This window comes from Schistocerca americana, chromosome 7 (assembly GCF_021461395.2).
Source record: "Schistocerca americana isolate TAMUIC-IGC-003095 chromosome 7, iqSchAmer2.1, whole genome shotgun sequence".
NCBI classification, from domain to species: Eukaryota; Metazoa; Arthropoda; class Insecta; order Orthoptera; family Acrididae; genus Schistocerca; species Schistocerca americana.
In genome coordinates, this window is record NC_060125.1 from 251,585,068 (window position 1) to 251,600,209 (window position 15,142).

Below are 15,142 nucleotides of genomic sequence, written 5' to 3' on the forward strand. Positions count from 1 at the left end.
GAATCTTTCCAGCTGTGAAAACAGTAAAGCAACATCATCACAATATTACATTTTAAACAATGTTTAATAATAGTACTTTTTCTCATTTGTTATTTAATGCTAGCATTGGTGGTGTATTTGCCACCATTGTCTAAACTTTGTTTCTTACACCTGTATCACCTTACTTCTAAGCCAGTTTTCATTCAAATGCTGAATACACAGGGAATAGCCAGATGTACACCATATTGCATACAGTATTAGTTAACATCTCTTCAACAACAGATATATTCCATAATAGCAACTGGTGTTTAAAAATTACCATGAAATCAGTTAGACAAGTGAATGTCCTATTAGCTCACCTTGAGCATTCCCTGCTGAACACCTTCTCCACCAACATCTCTCAACTGATGTATTCCAGGAACTGCCCCTATCTTATCCACTTCATCAAGAAACACAATGCCTATAATAAAGCAGAATATGAGTTATTTTACAATCAGGAAATTACACATCATCATCATCATCATCATCATCATCATGTGGCTTTGCTGGTCTCCCATCGGACACCACCCCAGGTGGCTTAAAGGAGAATACTCACTAGATATGGTGGGTACCAGGGAAATAAGATACCCGGCAGTCCAAAACTAGTGGCTGCTACCTTGCAGTGCGATACTGGCTTATCAAAGGCTAAAGGAAGAAAACCTTGGGAATAAATTACCTGGTCCCCCAGGTTGGGGGTTGTGCAGTGGGCCAGCTCTTCACTCACATGAAAAAATTAAAATGTTAAAAAAAACTAATAATATGCTTCTGAAAAACTGGACTCTTGGACAATGAACTGGCGAAGAAAAAAGGAAAATGACATTTGGATGCTGGAATGTGCAAGTTATCTTTGCAAAATGGCAGATTCAAAATGGATGTACTCTCTGACACCAAGACAAAAGGCAAAGGAAGTAAAGAACTTTGTAATTATGCACATATTTGGAGTGGAGTGTCCAAAGCAGTAAGAGCCAAGCAGGAGTCACAATTATAATAAAGAGAACATCGAGAAAGACAATCTCAAATTGAGAATTTATTAATGAACATATTACTATGGTGGAAATGACTATCTGCCAGGGAAGTTGTAATTATTGGTGTATATGCACCCACGAATGACACACGATACCAGGAGAAAGATACTTTCTGGACAATCCTTACAGAGTCTATAGAAAAAGTCCCAAGGAGGAAGGAACTGATTATAATGGGGGATATGAGTGGAAGAGTAGGAATTAGAGAATTGCATACGATAGTGGGAAAACATGGAGAGACAATATAATGACAATGGAGAATGACTGACTGAAATTTGAGAACAGTTTGATCTGAAAATTAGCAACACATTTTTTAAACACAGATATTCATATACTTTGAAACAGAACACTAGAGTACTTCACATTCTATAATAGATTATATTATCATTAAGCACACACGTAATTTCAAGGAAGCAGATGTTAAATCTTCCAGAGGAGCCCAGAGTGAATCAGACCATTACGTAGTAAAAACAAAGAATTTTTGGTCAAGGGACAATGCAAAGAATGATACTAACAACACTAAAATGAGCTGTGCCAAGAAAGCTCAAAATCTACAATTCAATACTGACAGCCTACAAGATGAAAGTATACGACCATTCTTTGCTGCTAGAATGGAAAAGACATTTGAAGAATCATGTGAAGGACTACAGAGGAAATATACGAATACATAAAAACCAATGTCACAAATATAGCAACAGAGATGCTGGGCACAAGGGGAAACAACCACACCTGTACAGCAGAATGGTGGTCAGAGGAAACAGAGGTGGTAATTAAAGAAAAGAGGAATGCATTTAACCAGTGGTTGAATGATAAATCATAAGCAACAAGAACAATCTAAGAGGAAAAGAAGAATGAAATGAAAACAAAAATGGCTCTGAGCACTATGGGACTTAACATCTGTGGTCGTCAGTCCCCTAGAATTTAGAACTACTTAAACCTAACTAACCTAAGGACATCACACACATCCATGCCCGAGGCAGGATTCGAACCTGCGACCGTAGCAGTCGCGCAGTTCTGGACTGAGCGCCTAGAACCGCTAGACCACCGTGGCCGGCAAAAATGAAAACAATAAGGTTAGCAAAGAATGAAGTACGGGTAAGGACACGGGCCAACTTCAATAACAAACTAGGATTTGGGAGTGCGAATGAAGCGTAGTCAGTATAAAAAGGTCTCGACAAAAGCCAAAACTTATCTTCAACTGGTAACACAAAAGGAGTGAGAAGAATATTTCCAGAAATTATTAAATGAGGGTGGATAATAATATCTGGAGGAAGGAACAGTGGAAGGAAAGGAACAGGAAGAGGAGATCCAAAGTGGGCGAGTAAGGTTCTAAGAGCAGGGAAGAAGGATAAATCACCTGGACCACACAGTATCAACCTGGAGTTCTTAAAATATGGTGGTGACAAAATTGTGAAACTAATAACACAGTTATTCAATAAAATGTTACATGGTGATTCAGTACCCAAGGAAATGAAGCTGGGATATATTAATACTATATTTAAGAAAAATAATCACAAAAGCTGCTCAAAAAATCAAGGTTTTTGTGTTATAAACAGTTTAATGAGAATTTTTGGGTAAATAATTTTAAAAAGCTGGAAATAAATTTTAAAACCCAGAAAGAGCAAGGTGGCTTCGCAGACAGTAGATCACACGTAAGAGCATATTTCCACATTACAACAGATCTTAGAGAAACATAGGGAGAAAAAAAAACAAAAAAAACATAGGATTAACTTTCACAGACTTCGAAAAAACACGATACTGTCCCAAGAAAACTACTCTGGCAAGCTTTACATATAGTAAACATAACTGGTCATTTAATAAAATAATACAAGAAATATGTAAAGACATATGTCAAGTGAAAATGGGTAATAAACATTCACAGATATTTAGAACAAGAACGGGTCTGTTCCAAAGCTGCCCCATGTCACCAAAATTATTTAAAATATCGGGTCTCAAGGCATCATCTCATAAATGCAATGGGATGGGGCTGGAAATTAAAGATGGAGTTTATTTACATCACTTACTATTTGCTGAAGATCAAGCAGTTGCAGCACAAGATGGAGTGGATGCATATTATATATGTAATCAGTTAGCAATGGAATGCAGAAACTGGCAATTGAAGATTAATTATCAGAAAACAAAATACCTCATTAATGATCCAGGTGACTTATACATGGAGCAAAGAGAATTGAGAAGGTCAAGACTCTCTGTTATTTGGGATCCATTTTAGAGGTGTAGGGAAAATCAGAGGTAGAAATTAATAAAACAATTGTCAGTGGATGGAAGATCATTGGGATGCAAATCAATCTTACGGAGCAGAAACATAATAAACAGAACCAAAAGAATCATATGTAAATTGATACTAGAGAGCATAGTTACGTATGGCATGGAAACAGGGACTACTAATCTGAAACACGCAAAAAAACATCTGCAAGCAGTAGAAATGGACTTCTGGAGAAGATCAGCAAGAATTTCTAGAAAAGAGATAATAAGAAACAATAAACAGAATGGAAGCAAGAGAAAGAATACATGGTGAGATGGACAGAAGGAAATTACAATAGTATGGGCATGTAAGCAGAATGGAGGAAGCCAGAACACTAAACATTATCCTGGAAGGGGAACTGGAGGGAAAGAAGAGGACCACTATGACCACCTGGCTCCAAAATATATAATTGACAATGAGAAGAACTTGTGCATGGGAAGATGATACACAAAATCGGAAATTAAGATCTTATGTAACACATGTAATAATTTTCAGGTATTTGTTGTGTTGTTGAAGACCTTCGTGTAAAGCAAAATCTCAATAAATGAATAAAATTACTACTACAACAACTACTACTACTACTATGCAAATGGAAGTTACATAAACTCATTGCCCAACAATGTTTTGGCAAACTTTCTTCTTTTCACAAGTATCTCTAGTTGGTAATTTTAAAACAATTTGGTCTTTTTCCACATCATCTAAAAATGCCGGGCGCTGCAATTTTGGTCATATATATATATTTTTCTATCTGGGAATTATTCTACCATAATTTGACACCTTGCTTTTGTGTGGGGTCATTTCATAACCAACAAATTTATATTTTGTTTAACACAACTTCATAATTGGTATTTTAGCTAGTCGAGTGGTAAGGGGGCAGCCATCAAACAATGTTTCTCGGCAGAGCCCTCCAATAAGCTAGGGATTATTATGATCTGGTATGCCAATTTGACTGATTTTGGCTCGACATCCTTTAGGAGTACACCTAACAACTCTGTGAATCACTGCCAATTTGAATAACTGCTTGTTTAAGAGCCAGAGGCAGACCAAGGCTTTACTGATTTGCTCAATTGGTGAAGCTCTTTCTCTTGAATAAATCATCCAATTTTTCTGAAGTGGTAATAGTTTGTCTGTCTGTTCTTACACATCAAATCCACTGATTTCTGTCCCATTTGCTTACTTCCTTTGTGGTGCATCTTTTTGTCTTAGAGTGTATTTTGTTTCCTTTGTATTTAGTTGCAAACCAATTCCTCTCAAGGCTTTTAGTAACTACTATGTGAGAGTTACAATTTCTGTTCTATAGTCTACTGAAATATTACATTGTCAGTATAAAGTAACAGTTGAATTTTATTTGTTATTTTGTGGTCCTCATTTGTTAATTTTTTGGGTCCCCATTTATGTGTCAGATATGTTAGATTACTTTTTTTTGGCCAGTGTGAAGAGAATTGGTGATAACCTCTCTCCCGATTTGACATCAGAATGTGTACTAAAGACATTTGCAAGGAATTTTTTATTTTTATCCTGAAAATGGCATTTTCTGCACATATTTTTATTACATATGCAAGTCACAAATTATATAATTAATTATATTACAAAAATACAGCACAATATCAATGACAGTGAAACAACTGTAGTGAGCAGGACAAAATTATACAGAAACAAGTAAATACAATTGTTTAATGTTACGGTGATATAGTTCTACACTGCAACTACTTGTAATGCAGCTCACAAACTAAAATAATGAGCAAGTTCCAAACTTAAATGCACAGATTCTTTTGATTCCTCCAGAATGTTTAATCTCTTGGCCTGAACCCCCAGTTACTGAATTTTTGTTATTTCCACATCATTTGACTGATTAAAACAATAGAAAATCATTTATGCATTAATGTCTATGTTACAAATAGGACAGATTGCTATTCACCAGACAGAGATGATTATCAGCTGTAGACAGGCACAATGAAAAGATTGCTAAGTACACGAGATTTCAACTAAAAGGTCTTGTTCTAAATACATATGGATATGTGTGTGTGCGAGTGTATACCTGTCCTTTTTTCCCCCTAAGGTAAGTCTTTCCACTCCCGGGATTGGAATGACTCCTTACCCTCACCCTTAAAACCCACTTCCTTCCGTCTTTCCCTCTCCTTCCCTCTTTCCTGATGAGGCAACAGTTTGTTGCGAAAGCTTGAATTTTGTGTGTATGTTTGTGTGTCTATCGACCTGCCAGCGCTTTCGTTCGGTAAGTCACCTCATCTTTGTTTTTATATATAATTTTTCCCACGTTGAATGTTTCCCTCTATTATATATATATATGACTTACCAAACAAAAGTGCTGGCAGGTCGATAGACACACAAACAAACACAAACATACACACAAAATTCAAGCTTTCGCAACCAACGGCTGCTTCATCAGGAAAGAGGGAAGGAGAGGGAAAGACGAAAGGATGTGGGTTTTAAGGGAGAGGGTAAGGAGTCATTTCAATTGAAATGAGATCCATCCTTCATTAAATCCTCCCCACTCCACCAAGAGTGTCTTTCCGCCGTCCACCTAACCTTCGTAACCTCTTAGTTCATCCCTATGAAATCCCCAAACCACCTTCCCTACCCTCTGGCTCCTACCCTTGCAACCGCCCCCGGTGTAAAACCTGTCCCGTGCATCCTCCCACCACCACCTACTCCAGTCCTGTAACCCGGAAGGTGTACACGATCAAAGGCAGAGCCACGTGTGAAAGCACCCACGTGATTTACCAACTGACCTGCCTACACTGTAAGCTTTCTATGTGGGAATGACCAGCAACAAACTGTCCACTCACATGAATGGACACAGGCAGACAGTGTTTGTTGGTAATGAGGATCACCCCGTGGCTAAACATGCCTCGGTGCACAGCCAGCACATCTTGGCACAGTGTTACACCGTCCGGGTTATCTGGATACTTCCCACTAACACCAACCTGTCAGAATTCCGGAGATGGGAACTTTCCCTTCGGTATATCCACTCCTCTCGACATCCGCCAGGCCTCAACCTCCGCTAATTTCAAGTTGCCGCCGCTCATACCTCACCTGTCTTTCAACAACATCTTTGCCTCTGTACTTCCGCCTCGACTGACATCTCTGCCCAAACTCTTTGCCTTTACAAATGTCTGTTTGTGTCTGTGTATGTGCGGATGGATATATATATATGTGTGTGTGTGTGTGTGTGTGTGTGTGTGTGTGTGTGTGTGTGTGTGTGTGTGTGCGTGCGCGCGAATGTATACCTGTCCTTTTTTCCCCACTAAGGTAAGTCTTTCCGCTCCCGGGATTGGAATGACTCCTTACCCTCTCCCTTAAAACCCACATCCTTTCATCTTTCCCTCTCCTTCCCTCTTTCCTGATGAAGCAACCGTTGGTTGCGAAAGCTTGAATTTTGTGTGTATGTGTGTGTTTGTTTGTGTGTCTATCGACCTGCCAGCACTTTCGTTTGGTAAGTCACATCATCTTTGTTTTTAGATGTGGAGAATCAACCATAAATCAAATTCATCTTTTCATTACCTCACACAGCTCAAGTCTCGCACAGCTCAAGTCTCGCACTCAGAACAAGCTACAAAGACTGCCTGCAAATCCCACTTACTATGGGGTAACACACATTTCCAAATTTCAAAATAAACTATTTTTGCTAATCCTGTCTGATTTGCAGATGGACAATACAGACATATCAGTGTGTGTAATGTCATACACAGCCTTGAGGAGACCTGTGGCAGGAACAATGCATATATTCCTGGCCAGTCACGTGAGCCCGATGGCTGGTTTTTCCTTTGGTTGCTATTATCTGACTCACGTCTACCTGTGAACTCTGGACTCTCATAATTGTTTACTGTGTACTTATTTTGCCACAAATATAAACTTATGGTTTCTGTCACTTCTTGCGTATACAAAACTATGAATATTTTGTCATTAAATATCACTGTTTGGCTCACGTACTAATTGACAAATTACATAGTTGTTACAGAGGATATTTATGTTCAAATAATGTTTTAAGCTTCACTTCGAGTCACAACATTTACTGAACATAAATAATTTTTCCAACAACGTAAACTGTCAATTAGTATGTGAACTACACAGGAATAGTTTTTGGCAAAATACTCTTAGGAGTTACAAATAGAAATTATTACGAGTTCTTTCTCGAGTACAAGAATGAAGTCCAGGAATGACTTAACCAGACAACATGTATTTAGTATTCTAAGTTTCATACAGGCACAAAGAGGTGGGAACTACTAGTTCACGATTTTAGGCAGTAAGCACACAGCAAACAGTCGTGGTGTTTTGGAGTCAACAGGTAGATATGAATCTGATAACAGCAACTGATGGAGAGATGGTCACGAGGCAGCCTTATATCTGGCCCACTATGTAAGCTCATGTGACTAGCCAAGTGTATATGCTGTATTCCCAAAACAGGTGCCTTCATTGGATGTGTGGGATATTGTGCACATCACACTTATGTCTCATCTATCTGCAAATCGTGCAGGTTACTAAGCCACTACCTACATCATACAAGATACTGTGCAAAAATGAGAGTGCCACACATGTCAAAGGTGTGTTTACAAGCTGCTCAAAATGAGCACCAAAATTGCAGGCACCCTTTACACAAGAACCACTCTGCATGTCACTGACTATGAAAACAAATTTCATACTGTATTTAGTCTCTAAAATTTGATGAACAGCTTAAACCAATGTGTGGAAGAATATTCTAGATCAAATACTAGCAACTTCCTGATTGACATTATTGATACTAACAGTAGACAAGTTAAAAAAGTAGAACTGCATATATAATTTTTGATACATTACCCATTTGAGCATGTTCAACACTATAGTTGGCATCTTGTAAGAGTTTTGCAATAACACTCTCAATGTCTTCGCCAACATATCCCGCTTGTGTTAGTGTAGTGCAGTCACATATAGCAAATGGCACATCAAGACACTGGGCAATTGTCTGAGCCAACAAAGTCTTTCCTACATGGAGAAACAACAATCCCACAGTTAATATTTCATCTCCATAATGTGTCACACAATGTAAAACTCCTCCCAGTCTCTCACAAAACTGGGTGCTGTCACACACACACACACACACACACACACACACACACACACACACACACACACACACACACACACAGAGAGAGAGAGAGAGAGAGAGAGAGAGAGAGAGACAGACAGACAGAGACAGAGAGAGAGAGAGAGAGAGAGAGAGAGAGAGATGTAGATTCTAACACACCTTATAACAATATTTTTTTTTTACAGTATTTATTATATTCAAACAGACTATGAAGCAACATTAACTGTTCACTCACAGTACCTGATAATATTCACGATGCAATCAGTTTTCACAGCAATCTACTTGAAAGATAGATTAAAATTCAAAATATAATTTCGAATAAGAATTATCCAAGTTTATCACATCAAATAAAAGATCTGAAGCATTTAAACTATAGATTAAAAAGACCAAGTAGGGTTTTCACATGTGCATCTTTACTTCAGACAATCTATATGATACAACAAAATCAGATTTTATGCCATACTCAGAAGAGGAGAAGGAAATTGTAGTGTAGTCACTCCCTTCGGCTGTAGTCAAGCTCATAGACTGTACAGCAACCAACATATGCTCAGTTGGAAAGAAAATACCTGTCATAGCCTTGCTGCACAAACCATCTCAATAATCATCTAAAGGATTTGTAGAAATCATGTAAGACCATTGGCAGAAAATACTTTGAATTCCTCTACCCTTGAAAATGATTTCAATGCCATGACTATTACACCTCTCAGTGATGTATAATTACAATTAAATACAGAGACATTTTTAAAAAATCTTGTCGTTTCTTTTGTAATAATGTTCAGAAAAGTTTATCCACTAATGGTGTACATACTGCACAAGTATTATTACTCCTACCATACAGTTCCATCTGTGAACTGCATGCAAGAGAAACAACCATTTTACATGACAGTAGTCAATCATTCTCCAACATCACTGCCATATTCGTAACACAATATGTATGTGGATAGCAGTGATATATTATTCTGAACTCCACTTAGAAAACTGGGTCTTCAAATTTTATGTCCAGTTCTTCTCCTGATATGCAACATGTTTGTTTTAGCTGCTTGAAATGGGCTTCAATGAATGTGTGTAGGCTGCAAATACATGCAGTCATTTCTACACACTCCAATTGGGAATGCAACACAAGAGGAATTAACTGTCATATAAAGAAACAACTACTGCTACTGTGGTTTGCAGAAACATGTATCAGTCAGACCATACACGTAGCTAAATGGTTAGTGTGGCTGCCTTCAAGAAGGATTCCCAGTACCTCCTCAGATATTTTTCTGAGGTAGGGAGGTCTGGTATGGGGTACACTTACACTCTATGAGGCCTAATGAGCAGCAGCTTGAATAAAGAAGCAACGGCATCACCTGGATTCATCTACTGGCAATAGCGACTGGAGGGATTGGCGACATGCTGATCATGTGTCCCACGATCGTAGATCTCTGCTCATACTGGCTTGCAGGCACCAGGCAGCAGTCTGCCAGTCAGAACAGGACTACAGCCTAATGTGTAAGTGGTGTTTACTTTACTTTACATATCAGTCAGAAAATTTGAAAAATCCAAAAAACTCGAAAGGTTGGAAAATATCAGTATCATGGTCTTTGAATATAGTGCTATGTTGAGGTACAGGAGCACACTAATACTCATTGCGTTAAGACCTATTGTCTGATTACCAAACTAATAACACAAACCAAATGAACCTTATAGAAATATTAACACATTTTTGCATAACATGTCAACAAATCAACCTGTTTTCTGAAATCTGATACATGGTTTAACATGAACAGAAATTAAATAATTCTGAGATCTCAACCTTATGTACCTAGCAGATCTGGTTTCATTAATTAATGATGTGTACAGAGCACTTACACTAGGTTTTAATTATCTGACATATTAATTTTCTAATGTTCTACCATTTTTCCACTTGCCTGCCATTACCACCACCCCCACTGTCCACTCCTTATCCTCTAAAATGTTTCTTAAATTCTTATGTTCAATTTATGTGCAACCATGTCATTTCATGCAGTCCTTTTTTAGACAGAGCACAAAAAACAACTATTATGTAAAACCTGAATTCGAAATTATGTGAAGTGCCATGAAATCCAATAGCTTCAAATATTTCTGACATCAATGAAGATACCATGCAAGGTTTTCAACAAAAATTGAACTATGTACTTTTTTTAAAACACATAACAGGCTTCAAAATAAAGAGAACAGTGATTTTATGCCTGTTTAAGTTTGAAGTATGACTTCTCGCAAAACAGGCAGAGGATGTGCTGCAGCCTCTCACAGTCAGTACGGAAGTGTACTGGCCTTTGCTGAAAACCTAATTTCAGTATAGTCCACAGCTCCAAAATTAATAGAGATTAACAGCTTAAGAGACTAAACCCGTGCATAAACTGAATATTTCAAGGTGATTTTGACTGGCATACTCTCCTTCCACAACAAATATGAAAAACACAAAACACTGACTCCAGCCTACCTGAAATGGAGGGGACTGGGATGCATTATTTTTAAAATTTAAATACTGAAGTGCTCTAACCTGACCCAGTAGGACCTAACAATAAGATATTGCTTTTCTCCAGGCGTAATTCATGAGTGGTGCAATCTAGAATCTCACTTCCTACAGCCATTGAGGAGGGTCTTCGAGACACAGGGTCAGGAGACATTGGCTGCTGAAACCCCACACCAAATGATGAGGTGTGTCCAATGCCAGAGATATGCATTAAATCTGAAAATAAAAATAAAAAATCAATATAACTATCAATTAGTCGCTAGCCGTGCTACAATACATATTTTTGTCAACAATGTTTCATATTTTTAATTTGAAGTAACAACACTGGGATCAAATGCAATCAGACTAAATCATTCACTTTTTCATAGACAATAATTTGTAAAAAGGTGGAAGTAGTGCTTAAAAACTATGTAATATCAAGTTAACCGTTGCATTCCTGATGGCTGGCACCATCTGTACAATGTCCTTTCCCTTCAAGTCTAACACTTTCTCAAGTACCATCCATGAAAAATGAGCCAAGAAATGCATCTTCAAGCTAATGCATAAGCAAGGGATGAGACAGAATCAAACTTACTACACTCCATTCAAACACGGAAGATCCATGCCAGTTAAAATCGGCTTGGTAGGGCTGCTTCACACATGTACGAGGTCTGTTCAAAAAATTCTGAAACATTCATATTTTTGCGCCAATGGTGTGTTGGTGGGAAATGCGGTTAGCATTCCTGCACGCGCCTGTGTTTAATGTGTAACTGACGGAAGTTTCATCGTTGTATATCTGTTAGTTATTATTCAATGCTACATTGAGTAGAACATTGAGTTCCTCAGTTTGCAATTTCAAGATGGCAGAGTTAGAGGGGCAACACATCTGCATTAAATTTTGCGTGAAACTCAATAAAATCTTTACAGAGGCACACCAAATGATGCAGGAAGCCACGAGTGCTTCAGCCGTACTCAATGTTACAAAAGGTTCACACAGTTTAAAAATGTCCAGATGGTACTGAAAGATGGTCCTCATCCAGGACACCCTTCTACAACTACCGATGACGCTCATGTCAGGAAACAAAATTGCGCATACCAATTGAAGACAGATTTACTGACTGACTGACTGACTGACTGACTGACAGAGATTGCAGAAGAACATAACATTTTAGCTGGATAATGCCGTGACATCCTGACACAGCATCTTGGAATGCACCATGTTGCCGCAAAATTTTCTTATGGCTCATGAGTCAAGACATCATTCATCCCTGTTGGTGTGTGACTATTGCACTAAGTCACTGTGCTGTCTCATCCTCCATACTCTCCAGACCTGGCCCCTGCAAACTTCTTTTTATTCCAAAGGTTGAAATCCCCAATGAAAGGACGAAGATTTGCAATAACAGACGAGATAAAAGAAAATTTGCAGACAGCGCTCCGCGCGATCCAGCAAAAGATATAACAAGACAGCTTCCAGAAGAAACGGCATTGGGAGTGATGTACCAATTGTGAAAGAGAGTATTTCAAAGGAGACTATGCATAAGTAGTAAAAGGTAAACGCAGAATAATTTTGTGGACGAAGTTCTGGAATTTTTTGAACATATCTCTTACTGTGACCTCAATGTTGCTGCATTTCCAGATCATTATGGTTTTATGGATTTTCAGTTAGTACTTCATGCTTGTATGCTGGCAACGTAACTTTCAGATGTCTGGGATCTTCTCTTGTTGTATGGAGTATAGTAATTAGTGGAGTGGACTGAAGAATTATAAATTTAACAATTTACTCTATGGACTATTCACAATTTATGTAACTTTACTGACTTCAGAGACCACTATTAGTGGCCTATCTGCTGGAAAAGTTAAAAACTTAGATAACAAGAACATAAGTGTTAATCAGAATTTACATACCCAAGTCTTCATATTCTGACAAATTATAGGAATGGATGAAAGGTATTCTGACAGTTTGCTCAAAAATCTAGTGACTTTCAATTTCCTTTCCCACGTCTAATTCATGATTTTGAAACAATCCTGAAGACATTATCAAATTGTGTTATGAATTATTGTGCAGATTATTGCAGAGAACTGTCAAAGTTGCAATATTAATTTCCTTTATTACTTCACGATTAGTTCCATTCCTGAGCTCATTTTCAATCCATCCACTAAACTATGCAATAACATCCATTACAACAGCCACCTGACCATTCATTCCAGTTAGAAACATCTTGTAAATTAGTGCAGAGCTGAGCTTCAATCACCAAATGAATGGTGAATGAAGTTCAAACCTATGTTTGTAATGACTTCGTAACATCTGAAACGCAGTGTTAACAAATAACTGTCTGAATTGAAAATATTTGATATTTTTTTGCATTTCTAAAAAGCCACCATGGTACTGGTAGATAATACAAAAAAATCACTGGACTCTAGTGTTTTGACTGATGCCAAATCAATCAGGATAGTACATACTTTGCCAACTTTTGAAAAGGGCTATCTGTAAAACTCACGTGTGACAAAAAATCTAATGATTTTTGACTTGCCCTGGCTTGATGAAAATAATAATACTTCTGTGGTACAAAATACAATACTTCATGCTTTAAACAGGATATTTCAATGAAATCACATCTACTTACATCATAGGCCAATGACTCGTAGATGAACATAACAATCAAGAAGAAATCCATGTTAAACAGCAGCAGCTATGATGAATATTGGTTTGTAGCATACATAACAGAACTTTCTTGAGAAATTACGTAGATATGCGATACTTGAAAAAGGCCTTGCACAATAAAACTTGTTTAACATAATGCAGGCTAGAAATAATATAATAAACACTGCAAATGACATGCTAGTTCAACTTTAAAGTCGTAGTTGCGGCCTTTTTAGCTTCCTGCAAAAAGTCTTGAGAAAATGTTTTGTCATAAAAGGGACCAGAACTCCTTGTCTTCAAAATAGAAATTGAGTCCAGAGATTCATTGGACATGAACAATCTGATCTCTGTTCTATTTTTCTTCACAAGGCTGAAAACATGTTCACTTTCTGCATTACTATGGGGTATGGTGCAAATAGAGAGCATTGCTCTAGAAATTCAGTTATATTTACGGAGCCCATCAGCTCCACAAATTCTTGATATTTATGACCAAACTGGAATCATTTGCAGCATCTTCATTTGAAGCCAAAGAGTCATCTACCTGGAGAGTTGTGAACTGCCTCTTAATCTCATTCACCACCTCATCTGTAGTTTCATTCACCTCCTTGATAACACAAGGGGAAACTTTTCCAAGAAAAAATGAGTGGAAGAAAACTGTGGATCTTCCATTTTGTATAACCTGAGATCATTCACTATGTTCAAAGTCTGAATGCAAATAACTAGCTCATTATCACTTCTTTGATTTTGAATCAAGTTGTAAACAACTTCAAGCAATGAGGAGCTTTTGACAATTTTGTGCTTAACAGACTTGCTGAACAGCTGCTTTAGCGAGTCCATTAGCAGCTCTAATAAAAAGTGAACTTATAAGGAAGAAGTCTGAAGGACAATATTCAATTTGTCAAATACAGAAATAGTCACATGAAGGAAAGTGCAAAAGGCCTTGTTCAAGTTTGAGGACAGGAACATAAGCAATTTTTTCTCATATGTCGAACAAGAAGTCTTACTTTTTAGGATGGGTTTGTCATGTTTGGAAGAATATACTATTCTTTTAGGGGCACGTGCAGTAGCAGAATCAAGAATTCTCTTCTTCTGATACTCTTTGGATCCACTTTGTTCAACTCTAGGTACTCTGAAAGATGTCAAGCTAGCGGAAATGTTTTGGACACATAATATTAATTCCTCCTTGAAGAAAGAAAAGAAGTGGATCCCACAGGTCCAGTAGTCTATCCAAACACCTGCCTAAAAAGATAACCACTTAGTACATACATGCTTCAGAATTTTCTTTGCGCCTTTATGGTGCAAGTTCTGTAATTTCTGAAGGTGTTCTCTTCTTTTCACACTCCTCTCTAAGAAATAAAATATATCAACAAGGGTCTCATCCACTTTAAGTGGTAACCTTCCAGCAATTTTTTCAGCTGGTAGATTAATGAAGTGGCAAATGCAGCCTATGATGGCAATACCTGGTTGAACTACTTTCAGAACTGCTGAAAACCCACTTTTGCATCTTATCATAACAGGAGCATTGTCGGAGCAGAAAGCCACACAGTCTTCAATTTGTATGTTATGAGAATTCAGATGCAATAACATCAGGTTACCTATGTTTCACCCTGTTGAGCCCCCATCTAACGTTGTTATGGAT

At 37.8% G+C, this 15,142-nt stretch overlaps 1 protein-coding gene across 1 annotated transcript in view; it reads right to left on the minus strand.

Moving 5' to 3' along the window:
- LOC124622859 (ATP-dependent Clp protease ATP-binding subunit clpX-like, mitochondrial) overlaps positions 1–15,142 on the minus strand; it is a 58,277-nt gene that overhangs the window by 12,420 nt on the left and 30,715 nt on the right. Inside the window, exons 6-8 of the mRNA XM_047148652.1 lie at positions 10,911–11,099; positions 8,119–8,283; positions 339–439 (exon numbers count right to left, since the gene is read on the minus strand). Of these exons, the coding sequence (XP_047004608.1) occupies positions 339–439; positions 8,119–8,283; positions 10,911–11,099 (455 nt within the window). The remainder of the gene's footprint in view (positions 1–338; positions 440–8,118; positions 8,284–10,910; positions 11,100–15,142) is intronic.